Source organism: Mobula birostris, chromosome 25 (genome assembly GCF_030028105.1).
Source record: "Mobula birostris isolate sMobBir1 chromosome 25, sMobBir1.hap1, whole genome shotgun sequence".
NCBI lineage: Eukaryota > Metazoa > Chordata > Chondrichthyes > Myliobatiformes > Myliobatidae > Mobula > Mobula birostris.
In genome coordinates this window covers 17,963,635-17,990,044 of record NC_092394.1, presented here as the reverse complement: position 1 = coordinate 17,990,044, position 26,410 = coordinate 17,963,635, and the positions used below count along the sequence as shown (strand labels likewise).

Here is a 26,410-nt window from a genome sequence, read left to right as displayed (position 1 = left end):
TGAGGCAGTGTTTTGTGTCCTTGAGCAAGGTACTTAACCATGCATTGCTCCACGACGACGTCAGTGCCAAGCTGTATGGGTCCTAGCGCCCTTCCCTTAGACAATGTCGGTGGCATGGAGAGGGGAGACTTGCAGCATGAGCAACTGCCGGTCTTCCATACAACCTTGCCCAGGCCTCAGTCAACATCAAAAATCGATGGACAGCCGAAGGAGGAGAAGAAGGTAACAGTGTTCATGTATTTTAGATCCTCTTGTTCTACTGGTGATATGTTGATGGTAGTTGTTCAGAGACTTCTTCAAGCTGGCCTGATTGAAACCCCCTGCAATGACAGGGAAGGGATCCGCATGCACTGTTTTGTGACTACTAATCATGGAACTCAGCTCCTCCAATGCCTGTCTTACGTTGGCCTGGGATGGAATGTAGACCGTTACCAGGATGATGATAGAAAATACCCTTGGTAGATAAAATGGACAACATTTGATCACTAGATCTTACAGGTTGGGTGAGCAGGATTGAGACAGAATTACCATCTCTGTGCACTGCAGTGAGTTAATCATCAAGCATACTCATCTACTTTTAAAAGACGGAGCTGTCCTGTCTTTACGGAGAATTGTGAAACAGTCCAAAATGGCACCAGTAAGCCATGTTTCCATGAAGCAAAGTACACACCATTCCTTGATGTCCCTCTGGTATAGCAATCTTGCTCCAAGGTCTTCAGTTTTATTTTCCAGAGACTGTAGATTCACCGGAAGGAGAGTCAGGAAAGAAAGTCTAAAGCCGTTATGTTTCAATCATACCTGCAGACTTGCTCGGCTTCCATGCTTATATTTTCTTAAAGGGGAACTGCAATCCTGATCTGAGTCTGCAGTCCAGCATCTGCTAATTTTGAATATTGATAGATTGTTTAAAAGTCTTAAAACAATGTTGCTTACTGAAGTACCAATGACTGTAATTGTGGATTTCAACTGTAGTAGTCTTAAATAGGAATATTTGATTATGAGAGGTGCTGCACACAAAGCATTGCCACTTATCAGTGCGATCTTAGCACTGAGGTTGTGGCTCTGAGTTAGTTGTTATTTAGGTCTATAGGGATTGTTTTTGGGACAATACGAGGTGTTAGGGAACTGTTTAGGATTTAGAGAAGGGATAAAGGGGAGTTGGAGGTCAGGAGCAGTAAATGAAGAGTCAGGGGAAGGAGCCAGTGTTCACAGTTTGAGTCAGAGCACTCCGGGGTTGAAGGCCAGAGGTATTAGATGCTGGATCAGCAGGTACTGAGGACATAGATCAGCAATTCCTAGGTTGGCGAGTCCCAGGTCAGAGGTCCCTCCAGGAACAGATAGAAGATTGCTGACAGGCAGGAAAAAAAGAGTAAGAATAAAGTGGGCCTTCTCTGTTTGGCTGCCAGAGACTAGTGGTGTTCCTCAGGGGCTGGTGTTAGAGGACAGCTTCTTTTCACATTATATGTCAATGACTTGGCTGACGGAATTGATTGGTTTTATGTCCAAGTTTGTGGACTTGATAGATAGAGAGGCAGGTAGTGTTAAGGAAGCAGAAGGACTTGGACAGATTAGAAGAATGGACAAAGAAGTGGCAGATGGAATATAGTGTTGGGAAGTGTGCAGTCATGCACTTTGGTGGAAGGAATAAAGGCATAGACTAATTTCTAAATGGGGAGAAAATTCAGAAATCAGAAGTAAAAAGGGATTTGGAAGTCCTCACACAGATTCCCTAAAGGTTAACCTACAAGTTCAGTTGATGGTAGGGAAGGCAAATACAATGTTAGCATTCATTTCAAGAGGACTAGAATATAAGAGCAAGGTTGTAATGCTGAGGTCTTATAAGGAATTGGTCAGGCGCACTTAGAAACATCAAAACATAGAAAATAGGTGCAGGAGTAGGCCATTCAGCCCTTTGAGCCTGTACCACCATTCAGTATGATCATGGCTGATCATCCAACTCAGAACCCTGTACCTGTGCCTTTTCTCCATACCCCTGATCCCTTTAGCCACAAGAGCCATATCTAACTCCCTCTTAAATATAGCCAATGAACTGGCCTCAACTGTTTCCTGTGGCAGAGAATTCCACAGAGTCACCACTCTCTGTGTGAAAAAGTTTTTCCTCATCTCGGTCCTAAAAGGCTTCCCCTTTATCCTTAAACTGTGACCCCTCGTTCTGGACTTCCTCAACATCGGGAAAAATCTTCCTGCATCTAGCCTGTCCAATCCCTTTAGGATTTTATACATTTCAATAAGATTCTCCCCTCAATCTTTGAAATTCCAGCGAGTATAAGCCTAATCGATCCAGTCTTTCATCATATGAAAGTCCTGCCATCCCAGGAATCAATCTGGTGAACCTTCTTTGTACTCCCTCTATGGCAAGAATGTGTTTCCTCAGATTAGGGTTGCTCCTCCAACCTGAGTTTAGCCTTATCCTGCCAGTAGAGGAGGCCATGTATGGACATATCTGAATGGGAATGTGAAGCGGAGTTGAAGTGGGTGGCAACCAGGAGATCCTGTCTGTTGTGGTGGATGGAGCAGAGGTGCTCGACAAAGCGGTCCCCCAATCTGCGTCGGGTTTCACCAATGTAGAGAAGGCTGCACCGGGAGCACCGGATGCAATAGATGACCCCAACAGACTCACAAGTGAAGTGTTGCCTCACCTGGAAGGACTGTTTGGGGCCCTGAATGGTGGCAAGAGAGGAGGTATAGGGACAGGTGTAGCACTTAGGCTTACAGAGATAAGTGCCGGGCGGGAGATCCATGGGGAGGGATGTGTGGACCAGGGAGTCGCGGAGGGATCGATCCCTGCGGAAAGCAGAGAGGGGTGGAGCGGGAAAGATGTACTTAATGGTGGGGTCCTGTTGAAGGTGGCAGAAATTGCAGAGGATAATGTGCTGGATCCGGAGGCTGGTGGGGTGGTAGGTGAGGACAAGGGGAACTCTGTCCCTGTTGTGGTGACAGGAGGATGGGGTGAGGGCTGAAGTGCGGGAAATGGAGGAGATGTGGGTGAGGGCATCATTGATGACGGCAGAAGGGAAACCATGATCCTTAAAGAAAGAGGACATTTGAGATGTCCTGGATGGCAGATAAGCCAGAAATGATGCCATCAAAAATGTCCTACGTTAAACAAGGAGGAGCTATATTTGCTTTGCTACGCATCGTTCTTCTTTAATAAACTGAGGTTTTCTACTTCAGTTTCCAAAGCAAAGCGATACCTATAGCATTCAGGAAAATTTAATGCTCATTCTGGTCACATCAGATTGAACTATCCTTCTCTCAAAGAGTGCCCCAATGGGTCACCCCGTTGTCTAGTTCCGTATTAATGCAGCAGGGGGTTGGAGTATTGTGAGCAGTTTTGGACCCCATAATGAAGAAAAGGTGTATAATAAATACTGGCATTAGTGTGGGTCCAGAGAAGGTTCACGAGAATGATTCTGGGAAATGAAAGGTTTAATATTTGAGGAATGTTTGATGACTCTGGGTCTGTACTCACTGGGGATCTCATTGAAATATATTGAATATTGAAAGGCCTAGATAGAGTGGATGTGGAGAGGATGTTTCTATAGTGGCTGAGTCTAGAACCAGAGGGCGTGGCCTCAAAATACAGGGGCATTCCTTTAGAACAGAGATGAGGAGGAATTTCTTTACCCAGAAGGTCGTGAATCTGTAGAATTCATTGCCACATATGGCTGTGGAGACCAAATCATTGGGTATATTTAAAATGGAGGTTGATGGGCTCTTGATTAGTAAGGGCATCAAAGGTCACTGGGGGAAGGCAGGAGACTGGGGTTGAAAGAGATAATAAATCATGCATGATGGAATGGCATATGACTCAATGGGCCGAATGGCCTACTTTGGCTTCTATGATTTATGAGCACCTATCAAAAGTACACAGCTTGAAGTGATGAAAATTTGCTGTATTTGTCGTTAACAGATATTTATACAGGTTAACAGTAAATTATTTCTTTTGGCATACAGTCAACATAGATTCTAATTGTTATTTTCATATTAGGTGGCTCCAGTGGCATATCTCAGTATTGTCACCAGTCCTATGTTGTTCATAGCCAAAAATGAAGAGCTGGCTACGTTTCCTCTTGGAATGACTTTGACTTTTACAGTGAACTTTTATGATCTCAGTGGAGACCAATTTCATGCACACAACACAGAATTATATTTAGCTCTTAACAGGTGAGCAGTACTTCAACTACTTTCACCTTTTATCTAAGATAACTGATAGTGTTATCTCAAAGGAAAGATTAAAGGAATCTGTTATATGACAAAATTGATCTTTATTGCTTTAATATAAAATTAAGATATATTGCTTTAAGTATATACTGTATATTAAAGGAATTTGATTAATTTTATTTAATTAGAAGTAGGGATAAAATATTTTCAGAATGAGTAGTTAATATTCATCCTTATTCCACCTTCTCCATATACCATGTGGATATACTAGTCTTTTCATTTTAAAATTAGTGCTGGAATATGTAATAAAATCTACACTGTTGTCAATTTATACAGGCTTGTGCCTGATGGGAATTACAAGGTTTATATCTAAATAATATTTTATCATACCTGAAGTTTATCATATGATGGATAGGAACATCCTTAATAAATGGATTGCTATAATACTGAGAAAAACCATAAATGGTTCCATAGCCTGTTCTTTTTCTATATGAAAGCAGATACTATAATTCTTGACTTAACTCAAGTAATCGTATGCGATTTCTTATCTCCAGTACTCTGATTGCTTTTTGTCATTTGCATATCAATTCCTGGACTTAAGTTTGAGTAGTAATGAAACTGTAAGATTCTAGCCTGTTGTTTACAAAAAAGGAAGTACAGATTAAGAGAACACAAAGGAGAAAGATCCCCGTTAGCCTTTGGATTGCTTTTTCAGTATAAAATATAGCTGCCCTACTTCAAGTGACGGCTCAGTGATTGCACTTTATTCTAAATAGCAGATCAGTCTTGCAAACCATGGCATTGTTCACTAAACTGCTTGTATTACAAGGAAAAATAATTCTTATCCTGAATCTAATAGCAATCATAAATGCATTAAAGGACTTCAATGTTTAATCTTGGAACTAAACACTATGTGTATTTAGTTGACAGTATCAACATAGAGTTTCCACCAAAGAAACTTTAACTGGCCTCATGTCAATTTTTTTAGAGGGTATTAAACATCAGGGATCAGAACTGAATCCAGTCACTAGGGCAATGAAGAAGCAGTATTAACTGCTGCAATGTTATGATACATCATATTACTCAACCTGAGATTCACTGGCTACACTAGCCAAACTCCTGCAAGGCCTTCCCATGTGCAATGCAATTTTGGTACTCTTCTAATGAACTATTAACAATCAAGGAGAAATCTCCAAGGTGATGCACCAAGGCCACCACTAATAAGATCACTCCACCAGCTCAGAAAGGGTTTACTCCATCTAGTACCTTTAATCAGCCATCTTTATTTGGCACCTGATGCAGGGCATCAGAAAGGCTTGATCCCAATAATCACTGATAGTTTTTAATTGGATTCATAATTTTATATTATGTTATGTATTCTTCCTATTTTGATTATCAGTTTAATTTTTTTAATGAAAAACCACTGTGCTGTTGGCCTCTAGTTCAATTTGAAAAATCAGTAAACTATAAGTCATTAATTTTGGAATTATCATTCTTTTGGTTCCTGAGAGTCAGCTAGAATTGTTTTATAACATCATTTCAATATTATTGTCCCATTAATCAGCATTAGAACATTGATTTATTTATATCCATATTTTCACAGCTTTTGCATTAATGTGTAAAGCATCTGCAAATTCTAAGGATTTCTTAGGTGAACCTGTGACGATACAGTTAATCAGACTAGGAGCTAAACTTTTCAAGCTGACATGAAGGGATGTGATGAAATGGTCACGTACTTATGTTGTTATGTATCACTATCAATTTCTCTATATATTTTAGGTTTGCTAATTTCTTTTGGAAATTATATCCTGGCTTTTAAACTGCAGGAAAATAGCTGAAAAATGGTAAATTTCTGGCAACAGCAAACTTTACAAGAAGCTGTATAATATAAAACTTTTTATAAAACTTATTTTCCAGTTTCTCCTAGTTAAGGGGCTGTTAAAAATAGTGAAAATTGTGGAAAGGTAATTAAATGTGGGTATTACTAATCTCATCAGCCCAATTAAAGTATAGCTTGTTAGCAAAGAACCTGACAAGATTAACTGTTTATTGATAAAGTACATTTGGACTTGCTCTTACATAGTATTCTTATATTTTGATGTAACTGTAAATCAGATATTTCCAGAATTCACACAATAAATGAAATGGTAGCTGCAGAAATTCTGTTGGGACTCTGTTGGGAATTTGATTCAAATTAATTAATCAACCTGAATAATAACAAATCATTAAATTCCACAAGCAATGGATGTAATTTTAAATGTTATTTGATTAAATATATGCTTAATTATTCTCACAATTTACTCCATATAATGCTTATGATTTTTAATTTTGTTTCATGTTTTAAACTTTTCAATCCACTGTATGTAAAGTACTTTGAGCCTGCATCTTAATGTATGAAAGGTGCTATATAAATAATTATGTAATTAATATTATTATTATGTAATTAATCTTTTAATGTTTGACTTCAGTGTTTTAAGGGACATATTGCTACCAATTAAATATTTATTATCAATATAAAAACTTCCTCAAGCTAATCCCTATCAACCATTGTTTTGCTCAGAAATTGGTGCGTTGAGTTGTTGCTACGTGTAGCAAACACCATAGGTTATTCCCCATAAAAGGTGCAGAATTGCCCAAAAGTAGCTTAAAGACATCATGCTGTAGTTTCTACGCAGAACTAAGCAGAACTTGTGCTATTTTACAAGGTTCATGACCCAATTTAGTTCATAAGGTTCATAACCCACATACACTTGTGCACCAGGCCCACAGGTAAATCTATCCTTGAGGACACATATCTTATCACAGGCAGCAACACGCATTATGAGACCAATGATCAATAAGGAGGCTCAGGATGTCACAGTCTGGTCCGTTGACTCCTCATTTCAGTTAATTTCCTTTTCCCCGTGTTCTACGGGGCTCCTTGATTAGGGCACCTGATCTTCATCCGAGCCAGCAGCATAAAAACTCCAGCTTACATCTGTTCAGTGCTGGTCCGTCTCCTGAGCAGGGCGGTAATGCATGTTCCAGGCCGCCAAAAATAGTGGACTCTAAGTTGCTTCAGTGCCTAGGGTTGCTTCGTGAATTCTGTCGTTTTCGTGTCCAGCTGTTTGCCGCTACTCCGAGTCAAGATACGAATTCTGTCGTTTTCGTGGGCAGCTGAGAATTGCTGGCCATTCGCCGCTACTCCGAGTCAAGATACGAATTGTCTGTCGTTGTTTGGTTTTATCGTCTCGTGCCCAGTTGAGGATTGCAGGCTGTTTGCCGCTACTCCTAGTCAAGATACGAGTTGTCTGTCATTGTTTTGGTTTTGTTGTCTCGTGTCCAGCTGAATATTGCAGGCCGTTTGCCGCTATTCCGAGCCAAGATACGAATTGACTGTCGTTATTTGGTGGTGTCGTCGCATGTCCAGCTGAGTTTTGCAGGCCGTTTGCCACTACTCCGAGCCAAGATATGAATTGTCTGTCTTTGTTTGGTTTTGTCGTCCCATGTCCAAGTTCGAGTCCCGGCTCCGTGTCCAATTTCAAGTCCCGGCTCCGTGTCCAATTTCAAGTCCCGGCTCCGTGTCCAATTTCAAGTCCCGGCTCCATGTCCAAGTCCGAGCCCCGGCTCCGTGTCCGAGTTCAAGTCCAGGCTCCGTGTCCGAGTTCAGGTCTAGGTTCCGCATCCGAGTCCAAGTCCAGGTTCCTCCAGTTTGTTGTCCAACGTTTACGTACATGTAAGCATCTAACCCTCTCTGGCCTTCCTGGCAACTATTAATAAAATACTCTTCTGTTAATGCTACCTCCGTGTCTGTGTCCTGCACTTGGGTCCGCCCTCAACGCCCCTTTGTAACACAGGAGAAGGGGAAGGAGCTCTGCAGCTCTACTGATATGATTGAAAAGTGCTAATTCATCATACCGATTTGTAGATGGGGTTATGAGATCCATTGAATTTGCCATTATTAGAACTTGGGAAGAGGTGGCTTCGGTGTTACCCATCTGCAGTTACAGTCCCATACCATCCCAATGCACGAATGCAACAGTAAGCATAAACTGAGAGATGTGGCAAAGGTCTCGCTGTTTGGTGAGAAAATCGATGATTAATGTGAAAATTTCATGGAGAGAGTAGTCCTTGCACAAGAGTTTGACATAAGATCTTGCCTGAGCTGATCATATACCTTTATCATGTCTGTCAGTAACATATCGTGCATCTATGAAGAGTGATCTAGAAAAGATGCAATGTTTCTGAAAACTATCTGTAAATGAGATTTTCTTTGATGGACAATAGTGTGCCTCAGAGTGAGGTTTCAAAGTTAAAGTTCAAATTAACTTTATTATCAAAATGATATGTGTTGTCATATACTACGTGGACGTTCATTTTCTTGCTGACATTTACAGGAAAAAAGAAATATGATAGAGGCTGAGGCCCTCCATTGATCAGAGTCAACCATGAATGTTGCTTCCCAGCTGTATACATGATACGCAAGCCAGAACAATCTGGAGAGCAAACTGTTGGCTCATGTTGCAGGCTTCACCTTTCCACATATCTGATGAATCCAAAGGAACGACAGAGACCAATACAGTTTGGCACCAGCGGTGTCACCGGTGTTGCCATTCAGCACCAAATTCAATGTAGGACTTCCTTAGGGACTCCAGCTCCAAACTTTTTCCCCTGGGGTTTACTCCTGAAGCCTTCCCCATGAGTGGGTATAACCGCAACGCAGCCAAGATTTGAGATCAACGATTTCCTTTTCCTAGGTCAGCTGACAAGCCAAGCCCTCCCTGGCTAAAACAACTTTAAGGAACCAAATACAATAGAGTTTTATGAAAATCTATACATAAAGACTGACAGACAAATAATATTGAAAAGAAGATGAACTGTGCAAATAAATAATACTGAGAACATGTAAAGAGTCCTTTAAAGTGGAACTGAGACTCAAGAATTAGTTCAGAGTAGTAGTAAATGAAGTTATGCATGCTAGATTAGGAGCCTCATGGTTGTAAAGTAATAACTGTTCCTGAACCTGATAATGTGGAACCTAAGGCTTATTACCTCCAGCTCAAAGTTAGTAGCGAGAAGATGGCATGGCCTGGATGGTGGAAGCCTTTGATAATGGATGTTGCGCCATGGAAATGTACTCACTGATGGGGAAAACTTTGCCATTTCTGTTGTCTTTTCCATTGCTGAACATTGGTGTTTCCATACCAGGGTGTGATGGAGTCATTAGGATACTCTCCACTGTGCATCTATAGAATTTTGTTGAAGTTTTTGGTGGCATGTCGAATCTACACAAATGTTCCAGCCAGTTGATTAACACAAGTCTTCAGTACTCAGCCAGGTACACCGTCTAAGCCAGATGACTTTCGTGGATTCGTACTCCTGAAGGATGCTGTCACGTTAGCCTTAGAGACTGAGATCACAGGGTTGTCGTGGGTTCCTGAAGATGCCTCCATATTCGGTCATAGTGAGCATGAAAAACATTCAGCTCATCTGGGAGCAAGATCTCATTGCCATTTTGTCCTGATAAAGGATCTCGACCGAAACATCAACTGTTTATTCCCTTCCATAGATGCTGCCTGCCCTGCTGAATTCTTTCAGCATTTTGTATGTGTTATTCTGGATTTCCAGCATCCGCAGAATCTTTTGTGTTTATGATTTGCCGTTTATGTCACATGGTTTTGTAGGAAGTGATGGCATTCAAGCTTTGCCATAGTTGTTAAGCATCTCTCTGCAATTCTAGTTTAGTCCAGAATTGCCACTTTGCACGTGAGGTAGACTTCTGGAGGTCATACCTGGTCCTCTTCTACTTTCCTGGATTGCCTCTCCTAAATCCTAGACCACCAATCTAGCCCTAAGCAGATTGTGAATCTCTTGGTTCATCCAGGGCTCCTGGTTGGGGAAGATTCTGAATGATTTTGTAATAACATGAGTATATTTCTAAAGCCACAGTTCACCATCTCAAAGCTGTCTCATAGCTATTCCTCTGCCTCCTGTGGCCATCTCTTTGCTGAACTCACTTCTTGTGTCTTGTTCTTTAGTCTCTGCTTATATTCAGGTAGGAAGGAGGTTTGAGAACCACTCTACTTTTCTAATCATCACCATATTAATTCCTTCAGTGATAGATAGTTTTATATGAAAACTGAAACAAATAAGCAATTACGTAGTGTTTGCTCACTCACTATGGTTTCACCAGAGAATAAGCTAGCTGTCCTGATATCAGCATGAAAAATAATGAACGAAGCTCAAAATAGCTCCATATACTCATGGTTGAACTGTGAATAAATCTGAGAGGTGACAAATTGCGTGCAAAAAGTACAATTTATACTCTTAAGATCAACAAAGAGAGTCATTTGCACATCTACATATAAATTTGGAGCAGAAGTAGGGCACTCAGCCCATCAAGCCTGCATGGTTGATCTGAATGCAATCTCATTCAGCATTCCTATCTAACTGCTCTAACCTTTTACCTATTGCTAGCCATCTACCTCACCTTCTTCCACTGCCCTTTGGGGCAAGGACTCCCAAGATTCACGATAAATATTGTCCCATTAGATTCTCCTTCAAGATGAAATATCACCCCTACATTCACTATTCCAAGACAACTTAGGCTCTTGAGTGGATCACAATCAAAAATAAATTTAAGGCACAAATGTGAATAGCAAATAGAAGTGCCCAGGTCAATTCTACACAGACACTTTTCTGATGAAAATTGATAAAATCTCTTGAACTAAAAATTCTTTTGTTAATTATTTGCATGGAAAAATTAGATGATAATTAGTCCATTTTCTAGATATTATCATCTTCCTGGCAGCACATGTACAGTGTCATTCCTAAAAACCTAAGAAATGGAAGCAGGAGCAGACTTCATGAAGCCTCTTATTTGTTCTAAAGTTCAGGAAGATCATGATGTATTTACAATACTCCTTGCTAAGAAATTTCTCTTTACATTGAGACAAAGTCACCTAGCTTTGGTCTCTCTGTTAGTGGAAACAGTTCCAGAGTATCTACCCTGTCAATCCTCTAAATCTTGAATGTTTCCTAAGCTCACCTCCCTTTTCCTTTCTACAAAGAATGGTGAACATGCTCAATGCTCAATCTCTGTTCATAGGGAAAGCTTCCTCAATCCCATGAAGCAACATTTTTGCCATACTGATTCCAAGAAGTTTCCTTTTGCTTATTTAGATACAGGTGATCTCTAACTGGTCTCCCATGAAAACAAAACTTGTACAATTGCTATTTGCATACACTTCACTTTGTGAATGTTAGTCCACCTTTGGTCCCCACCTGGCACTCAGCTCTCACCTGTGGCTCCCCGTAGCTGTTTGCATGCGACAGCGGCCACACCCCGGGCAATGGCTTCGACAAGCCGGCTAAACCAGGTGAGGGTAGCCGACGGGTCTCAAACCCTCAGTGAGATAGGGAGTTGTCTATCCCAGCATGTGAAGACAGACTCCGGCAGATTGAGCGGACGAGACCAATGGGAGGTCCAACGGTCAAGAAGGCGGTCTCTGCAAGCGTCGTGGAATGCGTAGAGCAGGACAAGACACAGAAGACGTCCTGGTCATCCACTGCGCCTAGTCCCATCTCCAGCTGTCTAGACTCTGTCTTGCCACTGGACCAAGATGGGAATTGGGAAGAGAGAGTGAGGCTGACACTGCACAACTCTTCCTCACTTAAATCCAAGTCACGCGCTAGTCTCGACACCATCGAGATGGTGAGGTCCTCATCGACATCAACGATGGACGAACAGCAACAACTTTGTGAATGTATCCACCACTCAGTTTTTATTGTTCCATTGAAGTCAGACTTCATCTTATCCTTTGAGACTTCCCATTCAGCAAGTTAAATGTTAAATGAACTCAGCAAATGCATTCCACGATGCCTTTAGTGGAAGATATTGTCACTTCTGCTAGAACTGTACTTTCTAACATATACTTACTTGGTAGGCCCCTGTGGTGTAAAGAGGTAGTGGAATAAAGAAGAAAGCAATGTCATTGAGCATTAAGTCCTGCGTTATATTTTTTAACTAAAGAAACTGCTCTATGGCTCAGGGTGATATCAAGACTACCGAATGAATGTATTGATAACAGATTTGAATTTGTAAATGATTTACGCCGTTACATGCCTCAAGGAGATCTGTGATTTTTTTTGTGAGAATGATGTAATGGTCTTTTGGAGGTCACCTGATGTAATTTTCCCACCGATGTGAGGTCACGTGATGACATGTGCACCACAGGTATATAAGGGAAGACCCCAGATGACGCAGTTAGTTTTTAGTTTTTAGATTTCCAGCTAGAACGTACTGTGTCTCCGTTTCTGTTGCATATTTGTTTTTATGACGCAGTTTCATTTTTAAAAGGGAGTGTTGCGTTCTGTTACAGGGTACAATATTACCGGACAGGAAATTTTTGCTAGATGTGTTGATGTACCTTATTCTAGCAGTAGTATGGGAGAGTGAAGACGTTATCGAAGTACAGGACCCGAAGGATTCAGAAGAGTCGGTTTTGTTCGGCAGTTTAACAAAGGATCGACCTTATTGAGTCTTCGTTGAAGGAGTAGTGACCTGCATCGAAGATAACTCTTGCCAATTGAACGTATAAATCTGTTGGACTTTCGAATTTACCACTTTAAGAACTGTTTTCACATTTAACACTTTCAGAACCAGTGCCGAGTGAGGATTTGTTGAAACGGCTGCATAGCGGTTAACTTCCGGTTAAGGTTTTCGTTTTTTTATTGTTTATCCGTGTTTAATAAACGTTTGGTTGTTTTTATATAACCTGTCTCGATTGATATTCATTGTTGCCGGTTACGTAACAACGCAAGAATTATTTATTTATTTATATCTGGAAGGCTAAATCCTCTTGTCTAAATACTGCCCCTCACACAGAATGCTTCCTAGGAAACTCTGTTATTGTCAATAAAACTTGTCTGAGCAAAGTCTGTTGGAGTGGGATACATAATGCCCTACAAGACATCTTTAAATGTGAAATACCCTTACAGCGTAAGACCATATATTTTGGGTATATACCTCAAGAATGGTTGAAAAGAGATAAATATTTAGCTAGTGGCTGGTAAAAAGACCCTTACCAGGAAATGGTTATCACAGGAGAGCCCAACTTTAAATGTATGGATGGAAATTACAATGGACATTTACAAAATGAAGAGAACAGCATCTGTTAATCATAAGTTGGAACAATTTGATTCATACTGGGAAAAATGGTTTAACTACATAACACCTCGTAGGCCTGATTTTATTCTCACAAGTCAATGAATATGTTATTAAAAAAAGATTAACCCTACTTTGTACATAGTTTTCTTCTTTCGATTGTTCTTTCTTTCCTCTCCTTTCTATATATGTACCTCAGATAAATATTATGTGGAGATTTGTGACAAATATGATTATATGATATATATGTACAGTATCTGAAATACATCTTATGGAAATGTTTGATGATGAACTTCAATAAAAAAAATAAATTACAAAGAAAAACTTGTCAGAGGTTACAAAAGGCACTTAATTTCCATTAAAACAGGTGAGATGGATCTAAGCACCCAACACACTAGTGGGACTGGAATGTTCTGCTGAACAACAAGTGATCCTGAGAAATAGTGCTTCTACTGTTGGCATCTTTCTAAGGAGACTACCTAAAAAAAAATTTTAAAACAAAAATGAAGGCATCCACATCACATCACTGGTGTGTGATCCAGAAAGTTTACTTTCCTCAATAATTTACAACTCTTCCATTGGAATTACAGCAGGTGTACACTAGCCATGGATTTTTCATCCATCAGTGCCTGAAGTTGGTAATCTTCAAATTCCTCAGACATAAAATAAATTTCTTTGATGCCTTCATTGTACTACTTCTGTTGATTTAAGTATCAAAGTAACGTGAAAGTTTTCTGAGAACAATGTTATGAAGGTGCCTATTTGTGACAAATTTTGATTTGCTTTGTGAAGTGAATTAATGCCTGCTGTCTGAATTCATTTTACACAGGCCCCTTCTGGCTGACAGAATAGATTATGATTCCACTAAATAATGTATTGCTGAGCATCAAGTTATTATTAAGACCTAAAGTTATTATTACAAAATTATTTTCAATTGATAAAGCTGTCAGCCTAGTTCCATAGTTCCCATTCTTATTAACATATTTAATTACACTTTAAGAATGACTACTTTAAAAATGTGACAGGAACAAAATTTGAAAGTGACATATTATTGAGTTTTCATTACCTGAAAAGTTAATACATTTGTTTTAAATCATTTTAGGGATGATCTTCTGCTGATTGGTCCTGGCACCAGTAATTACACTTACATGGCTCAAGCTGCCAATGTAGGATTGACCATACTTGCAGTTTGGGACAAGAAACATCCAGGCATTGCAGACTATATTCCAATACCTATCCAGTATGCAATATGGCCCAATATATCGGAGCATGTGATACTGAGTGATGTAATATGCTTTTCCAGTGTCCTTGTAAGCCAAGAAGGTTAGTCAGTTGTCTGAAAAGAAGAACTTAACATAGTTGCTTTGATGATTTAAAATAATCATTTTCTGAAATATCTGAATTAATAACAAAGTATTATTCTGCTGTAATTGATCTTAGATGTAACCAACCAACTTTTATCCCTAGGATAATAGAGCCAACTGTTCAATCAGTGTATTAAACTAATGAAGGGGATTCTTGTCCTACAAGGCAAGATTGAGCAGAATGACCTAACAGAATTTAGAAGAATGATGGCTTAGAAGATACAATGATCTCAATTCAACGTACAGTATAAGATTTAGACTTAATACAATGCAGGGAATCTCAAGATAAACAGCCAGACACTTGGACTGGGAGGAGAAGATACTTCTTCTCTCAAAGATTTGTAAATCTCTGAAATTCCCTGCTTCAGAAGGCTATAGGTATTATAACATTTTGGTTACCTGAGCAGCTATAGATCTGGACCATTGCATCCCAGCAAGGCTGCTGTGCAAGCTAACATCAAGTAAATTGAAATCTGAAATTTTAAGTAAAAGGTAGTCTCAATAACGAAAATGTTAAACTACTTTATTGTTTTATTATATACTTGCCTTAGAGAATGCTATGGCTTCAAGTCTCTCGCCTTACATTCCTCAAGTGACATAGGTAGGCGTTCAAGTCACTTGAGGAAACTGGTTGAATTACCTTATTATTACCACATACTAGGATGTATGGGCTGTCCAGGGAAGGGGTAGCACCTCTGGTGAAGGGACTTGTTGTGTCCATTTCGGGGCATCTCACTCATCTTTGGTTCCTACCAGACACTCCTCTCTCACCTGTGGCTCCAGATAGCTGTTTGTGTGTGACACAGCCACACCCCAGTAAACTACTTCAACAGGCAGCCTAAACCAGGTGAGAGTAGCCAGCAGCCTCCTACCCCAGTGAGATAGGGACATCCCTGTCTCAGCATGCAAAGCCGAGGCGACTAGGCAAATGAGATGTACAGTGAAATACAATGGTCAAGAAGCCGGCTCTGCAACATTCCGTGGAAAGCGAAGAGCACAACGAGGTACAAAAGTAGTCATGGTCATCCACTGATACCAAGGAAGACCCCATGATCATACCACTGGACCCAACCTCCAAGATTAAGAGAGTGGAACTGCCCCAGTGCAATGGCTTATCCAGTTAAAAGCTCCACCTCACAGGTTTTTAAAATTTTTATTCAGAAATACATCACAGAATAGGCCCTCCCAGCAACCCCGACAACCCTGATTTAACCCTAATCTAATCATGGGACAATTTAGAATAACCAGTTAACCTACCCAGGATATCTTTGGATTGTGGGAGGAAACCAAGGACCTGGAGGAAACCCACACATTCCATGGGGAGAACATACAGATAGTCTTTACAGAGGACGCTGAGGTTGAACTCCAAATTCCCATGCCCTGAACTGTAATAATGATATGCTAACCTCTATGTTACTGTGGCATCCTCTCATTGGTGGGACACAACAGACAACCATGACCACCGCTATCTTAGAATCATAGGAAGTTTAGTAATGGCAGACACTGTTTGCTCCATAATATATGTGTGTGTGTGTGTCATAGTTATACCTAATTAGGACTATCTACATATGGCATGTTGCTACACTTCGTTTTGTGACATTGTCTGTTTTATTACAGGTGGTGCAATAATTATAACTTATAATCTTCACAGCTGTTAGAGGAAGAAAGCTTTCCTATGAGTGGGTCAAGGAGTTTGTTGTTAGACCAAAACGCTATACTCATTGAAGATGTATAATTTTATTTTTCTATATCAGCATACTGAAGGAGTTTAAATTCAAAATAAACATTTATCATTAAATTTCTCTTATTTTTAATTTTTAACAAATGCTGAATATTACAGATGAAATTGTTTCTGTTATTGATATGTTCTCCATAAGTGCTTTTGTCATCTTTTAGAATGCTGAATGAGCTTTCAAAATGCTGATTCTTTTCAAAGTTATTTATATAGAAATGAAAACTGAAGCATTCATTTAGGTGAGCCTGGGAACTGGTATTTGTTATCAAATGAAATTGTGCAGATCGATCCTACCACAGGATTGGGAGTTACCCGGAGCACAGGGTCAACTATAATCTATTACGATATTCCAGGAATTGTGAGAACCTATAGAGAGGTAAGTTTTTCATCATTTAACTTTGACATAACGCGCTCTGATAAGTAACTTATTGTAAGCTACTGCAGCAACTGATGGGAAAACTATTTATCTTGGTTTCTTAGTACAAATAAATTATTAACAAAAATTATTCTTGTTAAGAGTACATCAAAAAAGTAAGAGGCCATGGAAATTAATTTCTTCTTTCTCAAACCCGCCTAGTTTGCGTATCAAATTTAATCTTATAAATGAGATAGGAGCAAAAATTTCATTACATAGTTCATGTTACCAATTGTCAAAGAAAAACAGAAATGCATAAATTTGTAAGTACATTGAAACCTTCATTACCTGTACAACATATGCATTATTTTCAGTAACAGTTTTACGATAATTCTCCCCTTTCCCTTTCAGATCACAGTTACTGGTGTAGGAAAAGTCTCCATTTCCTTTCATGGATTCAAACATGTTATTGGTCTTCCTAACTTTAATGTGTACAGATTTCTCGTGACTACTATGAACAAAGATACCAGCCTGAGGGGTGAGTGGTCATTGAGAAACTATTTGCCCATCAGAAAAAATATTGCATTTCTTTCACTGACAGAAAGGCTTTCTTGCAGTACGATTCCTTTTTATCTAGGTAGTTTACAATCTAAATTTGCACCTAGGAATTTACAACAGGGAAAAGAAGGCAATGCATGAATTTAAAATAACAATTGAATTATATCATCACATCCTTATTCTCCACTGTCTATCCCTATTTCATCAGAAGACTGTTAACTTGTTTCTCTGTGAAAAAGCCATGGGAGACTAAGTGGTAACTACTGCTTCATATTATTGAGCAAAAGGTTTGTTGTAGACTGAGATAGTATATAACATTCTATTTGCTGTAGAAGTGGTTACTCCACAAAAACACTAAAAATCTAACTGGTGGGATTAGAAAAATGGGCAAAGATTTGATTTAATTAAACAGTAACCTTGACACCAACATTGGGAGGACTTACTTCATATGTTGAACTAAATTTTATTTATATCTTTCCTGATTGGAGTGCCATCTCTCCACCTCTTTCCCTCTTCCCCTCCTACAACTTTCCTGACTTGGATAAAGTCAGGAACTTGTGTTGAATTAGATCTGGCTGACAAAATGTTACTATCAATTGCTACGGAGATATTTATTTGCTCTATGATTTTGAATTGGTATATGTAGTTAAATGTATACAAATTGCGTTACAACACTTTGTTTTTATTTGCCCAGGAGACTGCAGTTTTGCTCATGTTAAAGCTATGTCAAAATTAAACCCAGAATCAAACCTTGCCTGCTCTGTGCGATTTAATAATATTGTGTTACAAGGTTTAGCTGCTTCTGTTTTCTCTGTGGAACCCGAATTCATTACAGATACAGGTAAATTTGTGAACAGAATTTTCTAGAGTCACGAGATTTCACACTTGTTAGTACCATTTCTAATATTAAGATATCTAATAGAATTTAATTATTGCCCTAAATAATGCCATTTTATTTTCAGATCTTACCATTGCTGACAAGGGCATTCTGTTGAATCATTACATTTCTTCTGGTGAACCTATCTCCACACTGATGTTGGATAAGGATTTAGATCCAATAACAATGAAACAATTGCAATATGTTTCCAAGTCAAGATAATGTGCTATTTCAAAGTAACCTTCAAGTAGTATTGTCCCCATGAGCCTGCTACCCTTGTCCTTCGTGGGATAAAATTCGTGGGTTTGCGAGACACTTTTGGAGTAGTCTGTGCAAGTAACTGCCGTATATTGTACAAGTCATGGCATGCGTTACAGCCAGGGTACAATGGTGATAGAGGGAATGAATTGAAGGATGGCATATACCAATCCAAGCCTGCTTTTTCATGGATTGTTTTGAGCTTCTTGAGTGTTGTAGGAGTTGTTTGTCCAGGCATGCGGAGAGTATTAAGTCCTGGTCTTGATTCGTGCTTATAGATGGTGGAAAGGATTTATGGTGTCAGAAGATAAGTCACATCCACTGTCTGACCTTGTAATCAGAGTATTAATGTGGTTGGTTCAGTTGATTTTCTGGTCATTAATGAGCCTCCTTCCCTACAAAATGATGATTCTTGAGGCTTGGTGATGGTCTCAGATTGTATATTGGGAGAGGTAATTTGATTGGAGACGTCCTGTGTTTCTGTGACCTCCATATTACTGCCCATGATCAATTTATGTCTGCAGGTTACTTAGCTGAGGAGCTGTGAATAGAAATGAACATTTTAAGGAATGAACCTTATGATTACAAAGCTGGTTACATGACTTCAATCCTTTCCTGTACAGTTATGACTCCTGAAGTTGTTTGCATAAAGCAGGTTTTTGAAATAGGTTTCTGCTAAAATGCCCATTATTGCTACCAGGAAGTGCTGAAAATTTCCAGATATAAAGCAATGATATACATTTGTCACCATCACTCTATGTAACTGACAGCTACTTTGGGATTTCCATCCATGCAGAGTTTAACATGGAAATATCAAAGCTGTTTTCAGTAGTTTGGCCATGCACTGCTTGTAGCCTATGTCTGTGGAATTAATGGAAGTCATTTCAAATGACATGAAACTAACCTATTTACGTAAAGGTCTTGCTGTAACGCACACTGAAAATCTTAAGCTTTATTGAATAAGATCAAAGTGAGACTTTCAATGGCATACTAAATCATGTGAAGACAAGCGTAAGACAAGGCTACATCATTGCTCCAACACTTTTCTTAATCTTACTTGCCTTATGGCATCTCACCTCCAATCTCCAATAGACTTCTAAGGCACTGAACCTAATCTTCAGAAATAATGGGAAACTGTTCAGCCTATGGCAACTACCTATCTGGACCAATCATCAGTAGTTGAGCTGAGCATTTGTGTATATTCAGAGGCTAAGCTTAAAGCCATTGCTGTTGCTTTCATTGAAGCATATGACTGGATGGGCCTTACTCTCAACATTAATAAGATAAAATGTTTATCAATCTACTTTTACTGTACCACAGAGCCCTCCAAAAGTGAGGATTTATTGTGAAACCCTGTAAAACACTGATCATTCCCCATATCATATCTTAGAAGTAAGCTCTCAATGAAAGTCAACATTCTTGAAACTTACCTCTATTCTTCAGGGTTCCAGCATAGCACTTAATTGATTGAGAGAAAGGACTTTTGAAGATCAGGGCATCAGCCACTGTGTCTTTTTAATTTTATATTCCTGCATTGGGTCTTTCTGAACCTTTTTCAAACCAGAAAAATGTGCTGGCATGCACTTTTTTGGGTTCCTGAAATCCTGTCCTCAAGCAAAAAAAAAATTAAAAAGTGTTAAGTAGTATAAAGATGCTGTAAAAGTTAATGTTTTAACAGTCTTGAGGAAAAAAATAAAGTCCAATTCATTTATAAAAGAAAATATGCATCTGACTAAATGTTAAAATTTACCACAATACAATCTGCAATCATTGGTATCTATGATAGGTGCCTTTCTTTATCAGATTTACTAAGAGACTTTCTAATTTGCAGGTCAATACAGCTGTACAGTCACTATAAAAGAATTACCAGATTCTCTTCAGAGGGAGTTAAGCATAGGGGGAGACACCTATGTATCTCTGAAAGCTTCTGTTCTGGGAGGACATTATGCAGGACAAGTTGGAAGGACTGAGATCCCCTTCATCCCTGGATTTTACATGAACCAATCAGCTGTTGCTCTTAGTAATAAAGAGCCAATAGTAAACATCACCATTTTTGGCATAGATAAAGTATTGAATCAATTGGAGGTAAACAATTGTACTGTTGAGTTAAATAAGATTGCTGAGGAATTCTTGAACAATGTTTTGGAAATTAGATCACAAACAAGAAAAAATTTGCAGATGCTGGAAATCCAAGCAAAACACACAAAATGACTACTCATCTTTTTTTTCTCCAGTCCTGCCGAAAGGTGTCAGCCCAGAACATCGACTGTACTTTTTTCCATAGATGCTGTCTAGCCTGCTGAGTTCCTCCAGCGTTTTGTGTGTGTTTATTGTAAATTAGTATGTTGTAAATTTGAGACACGGCATCACAAATACCAATCCAGTCCAGATGAAGGGCCTCAACACAAAATGTCAACTGACACAAGTTGACATCAATATCAATCGTATAATAGACCATAATTGAAAATTTGCTGTTTTCTGCACAACTGTTGCAACTTTGACAGAAACATGACAAAAAAAACCCTTTGTTACTGCACGGACAAGACATGCATCTTACATTTATTGGTTTTTGCAACAAATTTGAAGTAGATACACTTAAATTTCCAGCTCATTAACCGTGTGTTAAATTGCATTCAAATATTTTTTCAACAATAAGAGGAATTAATAGTTAGATAGTTGTTTCATAGTATACTTTGGCACTTATTTAGGAATCCATGAAAAATATTATTGAATTAGTAATTGTGGAGACAAAATAGCTTGGTTTTGGAATATACATGTCTAACAAAGTTTTAATAAAATAATAGTAGTAGTACTATTACTAATATTAGTAATACTAGTGCTAAATGTGACTGATTATTTTCCTTTTGTTGCCTTCGCCCTTTCTTTTACAATCATTTACCTATTACTGGGATACATATTATTCAGCACTATGCACCCTGTAACATCTTGACACCATACCCATATGTGTATTTGATGGTCATTTTGACTGTGAGATCTCACAGATAAGTTTGATTGTGACTTCATCTTATGTCCACAGATATGCACTATTAATAACAATCATATAATGATCAGAAACAGCAACACTGCCTGGTTTATCTGTTTATAACTTGTGACAATGAGGTCAAGTGTACATTTTTTGGCCGTGAGGTCAGATATTTTTGTACAATGAAATATATTGATAACTGTATAAAAACATTCATATCATCTTATTTAATTCTAACCTTAGGTCCGTTCTCAATCACCTGCCATTGTGGTGAGTCAGCCTATCAAATTACATGCTGTGCCCAGCATTGTTTACACACTAAGTGTTGCCAATCTTAGCCTTCTTCAGCATGGATTTTCATGCACCAATATCAGTGTATTCAGCCCACTGACAAGGCAGGTGTTTCACACATCAGTCACATTCCTGAGGAGTGGAGCCAACATTGGTAAAAGAGGTAAAATTTACCACTATTATATGTGCATTATTACCTTTTCTTTCCACAGTATTTAATGAGCTCTTTTTAAGTGGAAGATTTCTTTAATGGATTTATTTAATTCTTTAAGACTTAGAACTGAATGCCTTGAAAATTTAAAATATTATAATGTCAAAATTGTCTTTCTAAATATTAAAATTGGAATAATACATGAAAACTCAGTAGTGTATCATAAAATATGTCGATTTTCTTCTGTCGATATTTTCTGTTCTTTTTAAAAAAAAGAACAAAATGGAGTGAAAGAATTGTATTTCTAAAAACCCGACTATTACACCATTCTTGGATTCCTTGAGGTTGGGTGTCTAGCCCTGTCTCAAGTTGCTTATGGGGGCTGGAGAACCCTCAAAACTCCTGCAGTTAGGACTGAACTAATCAAGGCACCCAAGTATCATTATATTTTTTCTCAGGGATAACCACAGCTTTCTTTCCTCATTCTTCACTCAGTGGGTCATGAGAGTTTGGAACACTCTGCCAGCACAAGTGATGCATGCGAGCTCGATTTCAATGTTTAAGAGAAGTTTGGATAGGTGCATGGATGGTAGGGGTGTGGAGGGCTATGGTCCCTGTGCAGGTCGATGGGAGTAAGCAGTTTAAATAGTTTGGCATGGACTACATGGGCCATAGGGCCTGTTTCTTTGCTGTACTTTTCTGTGACTCCATCACATCAAGTGGCCTCATCTCTTGTGATTTCAACACAATGGATTACATTCTTTGGGTCCATTATTTCCTCACCCTTCTGTAATCCCTAGCAGGGATGACAGTGGAACAACAATGGCAGGTATTTCTGGGAATAATGCAGAAGGTGTAGGTTCAGTTCATTCCAAAGAGGAAGAAAGATCCTAAGGGGAGTAAGGGGAGGCCATGGCTGACAAGGGAAGTCAAGGACAGTAAGGATAAAAGAGAAGAAGTATAACATAGCAAAGATGAGTGGGAAGCCGGAGGATTGGAAAACTTTTAAAGAGCAACAGAAGATAGCTAAAAAGGTAATACATGGAGAAAAAATGAGCTAGAAAGGTAAACTAGCCAAGAATATAAAGGAGGATAGTAAAAGCTTCTTTAGGTATGTGAAAAGGAAAAAAATAGTTAAGACCAAAATTGGGCCTTTGGAGACAGAAAAGAGTGAATTTATTATGGGGAACAAGGAAATGGCAGACGAGTAGAACAGGTACTTTGGATCTGCCTTCACTAGGGAAGACACAAACAATCTCCCAGATATAACAGTGGCCAAAGAACCTAGGGTAATGGATGAACTGAAGGAAATGGTGTTGGATAGACTGTTGGGTCTAAAGGCTGATAATTCCCCGGGACCTGATGGTCTGCATCCCAGGTACTTAAGGAAGTGGCTTTAGAAATCGTGGACACATTGGTAATCATTTTCCGATGTTCTATAGATTCAGGATCAGTTCCTGTGGATTGGAGGGTGGCTAATGTTGCCCACTTTTCAAGAAAGGAGGGAGAGAGAAAATGGAATTATAGACTGGTTAGCCTGACGTCGGTGGTGGGAAAGATGCTGGAGTCAATTATAAAAGATGAAATTACAACACATTTGGATGGCAGTAACAGGATAGGTCTGAGTCAGCATGGAAGGGGAAATCATGCTTGACTAATCTTCTGGAATTTTTTGAGGATGTAACTATGAAAATGGACAAGGGAGAGCCAGTGGATGTAGTGTACCTGGACTTTCAGAAAGCCTTTGATAAAGTCCCACATAGGAGATTAGTGGGCAAAATTAGGGCACATGGTATTGGGTCCAGAGTACTGACATGGATTGAAAATTGGCTGGCTGACAGAAAACAAAGAGTAGCGATTAACAGGTCCCTTTCGGAATGGCAGGCGGTGACCAGTGGGGTACCGCAGGGTTCAGTGCTGGGACTGCAGCTGTTTACAATATATATTAATGATTTAGATGAGGGAGTTAAAAGTAACATTAGCAAATTTGCGGATGACACAAAGCTGGGTGGCAGTGTGAAATGTGAGGAGGATGTTATGAGAATGCAGGGTGACTTGGACAGGCTGGATGAGTGGGCAGATGCATGGCAGATGCAGTTTAATGTGGATAAATGTGAGGTTATCCACTTTGGTGGTAAAGAACAGGAAGGAAGATTATTATCTAAATGGAGTCAAGTTAGGAAAAGGGGAAGTACAATGAGATCTAGGTGTTCTTGTACATCAGTCACTGAAAGCAAGCATGCAGGTACAGCAGGCAGTGAAGAAAGCTAATGGCATGCTGGCCTTCATAACAAGGGGAACTGAGTATAGGAGCAAAGAGGTCCTTCTGCAGCTGTACAGGGCCCTGGTGAGACCACACCTGGAGTATTGTGTGCAGTTTTGGTCTCCAAATTTGAGGAAGGACATTCTTGCTATTGAGGGCGTGCAGCGTAGGTTCACAAGGTTAATTCCCGGGATGGCGGGACTGTCATATGTTGAAAGATTGGAGTGACTGGGCTTGTATACACTGGAATTTAGAAGGATGAGAGGGGATCTGATTGAAACATATAAGATTATTAAGGGATTGGACATGCTGAAAGCAGGAAGCATGTTCCCGCTGATGGGTGAGTCCAGAACCAGAGGCCACAGTTTAAGAATAAGGGGTAGACCATTTAGAACAGAGTTGAGGAAAAACTTTTTCACCCAGAGAGTGGTGGATATGTGGAATGCTCTGCCCCAGAAGGCAGTGGAGGCCAAGTCTCTGGATGTTTTCAAGAAAGAGATGGATAGAGCTCTTAAAGATAGCGGAATCAAAGGTTATGGGGAGAAGGCAGAAACTGGATGCTGATAGTGGATGATCAGCCATGATCAGAGTGAATGGTGGTGCTGGCTCGAAGGGCAGCATGGCCTACTCCTGCACCTGTTGTCTATTGTCTATTGTAATCTTTCCTATCATATGAATAGCTAAACCAGAATACTGGGCCACGTATTGACTTTGCCACCTTGAGTACTTCATCCCATTGTATCAGAAAATCTTTATTAATGTCCTTGTAATACTCCACTCCCTTTCAACATTTCCACCTTTGGGGCTGAATCTCTGTTTGCACTTTCAAAGTTAGTCATTTACCTTTGGTCGCTATTTCTGCAGTTCTGCTCTGATTTTTGCATCCACCTTATTTATTCCCCATCATTCACCCTGGAAAGTTAAAAATAATTCTGATTATTGTCATCATCACTTTAATAGGTAAAATATATAAACAATTACAAAAAACCTGGACAGTGAAACAGTAACACTATTACTCACTGATGTTATTTAGGTTCTGCCAGGCATGTCAGCCAGAGAGTAGGAGCATATGGTATAGATATATTAATTTATTTATTCATACACAGTGAGTTATGGAATTCCCACTTCCTACTGTTTTCACAAATATTTATCTTAAAGTAAATAGTTTTTTTAAATAAGAAAGTGGAGTTAATATCCTTTTAGTTTGATTTACAAAGAGGAACCAATAGCATAATCTAATCTTTTCTGGTAGAAATGGTAAGTGAAAGATTTTAAGTGTATATTCATTTCCTATGTACGTGTTTTTGAATAACTGCATGAAGTCACAAAAACTGTGGTGTGACATGCAATTTGATGGCTTCATTTTTGTATAGGTTAAAAGCTTTTTGTCAAATTATCCAATTCCATTACAAAGATAATGTGATTTGACTAAATACATCTAATTATTTAGGATCACTGTATGGCAGTTTAAGAATCTTAGTCTAACCAATGAAAAGTTATTTTGTATATGTTATAGCAGATTTACCTTTCGAGGAACCTACGTTCTTTGATCAGCTAGTAGAATCCTACCAGGTTCTGATGTTCACCTTATTTGCAGTCCTGGCTACAACAGCAGTCATCTTTATTGGTAAATACTGTACCAATATTTAAATACTAATTCAGTCATATTTATTGCCTTCTGTTGTTTGTTTCACTGTATCACATTCAAGTGGAGGTTTCTTGCTCTGCTAAACTTGGAAATTACACTACCAAATGAAGGGCTAAAACATATAGATAGCACAAAACCTTCTTGCATTTGATCTTTGCACAGAGTTTTAACAAATTGAAAAAGTCCCATTGGCATTGTTGCAAAATATGTTGAGTACCATTGCATCGTTTGTCATTGGCAGTTACTGATGCCATGACCAGAACAGCTGTACTTTAATAACTGAAAATTTGTACAGTATCAGTTTAAAGAATTCTGCCACAGATTGTAAAATGTCAGAAGAGTATGAACTGGTGCCTTAGCAACAGATGGCAGTTATGTGTTGTTGCATTTTCATGAAAGAAAAGGTATATTTTATTGACATTATTTGATGTTCGTTACTGATAAATTTGCTTGATTTAGAAGGCTCCAGATAATGACTATATTCATCAAATGTAGTGCAAATAATGATGTTTCTGTCTTGTTTTAACCATAACCCTCAAAGACACTTTCTCCCCTCATTTAGCACTGCGTTTTTCCTTTCATAGAGTTGTATGGCAG

At 39.0% G+C, this 26,410-nt stretch overlaps 1 protein-coding gene across 1 annotated transcript in view; it reads left to right on the top strand.

Moving 5' to 3' along the window:
* Window positions 1-26,410, top strand: part of LOC140187848 (nuclear pore membrane glycoprotein 210-like) — a 148,068-nt gene that overhangs the window by 107,910 nt on the left and 13,748 nt on the right. Inside the window, exons 31-38 of the mRNA XM_072243645.1 lie at window positions 4,013-4,188; window positions 14,433-14,653; window positions 16,669-16,805; window positions 17,196-17,322; window positions 18,037-18,183; window positions 20,309-20,616; window positions 21,704-21,914; window positions 25,682-25,792. Of these exons, the coding sequence (XP_072099746.1) occupies window positions 4,013-4,188; window positions 14,433-14,653; window positions 16,669-16,805; window positions 17,196-17,322; window positions 18,037-18,183; window positions 20,309-20,616; window positions 21,704-21,914; window positions 25,682-25,792 (1,438 nt within the window). The remainder of the gene's footprint in view (window positions 1-4,012; window positions 4,189-14,432; window positions 14,654-16,668; window positions 16,806-17,195; window positions 17,323-18,036; window positions 18,184-20,308; window positions 20,617-21,703; window positions 21,915-25,681; window positions 25,793-26,410) is intronic.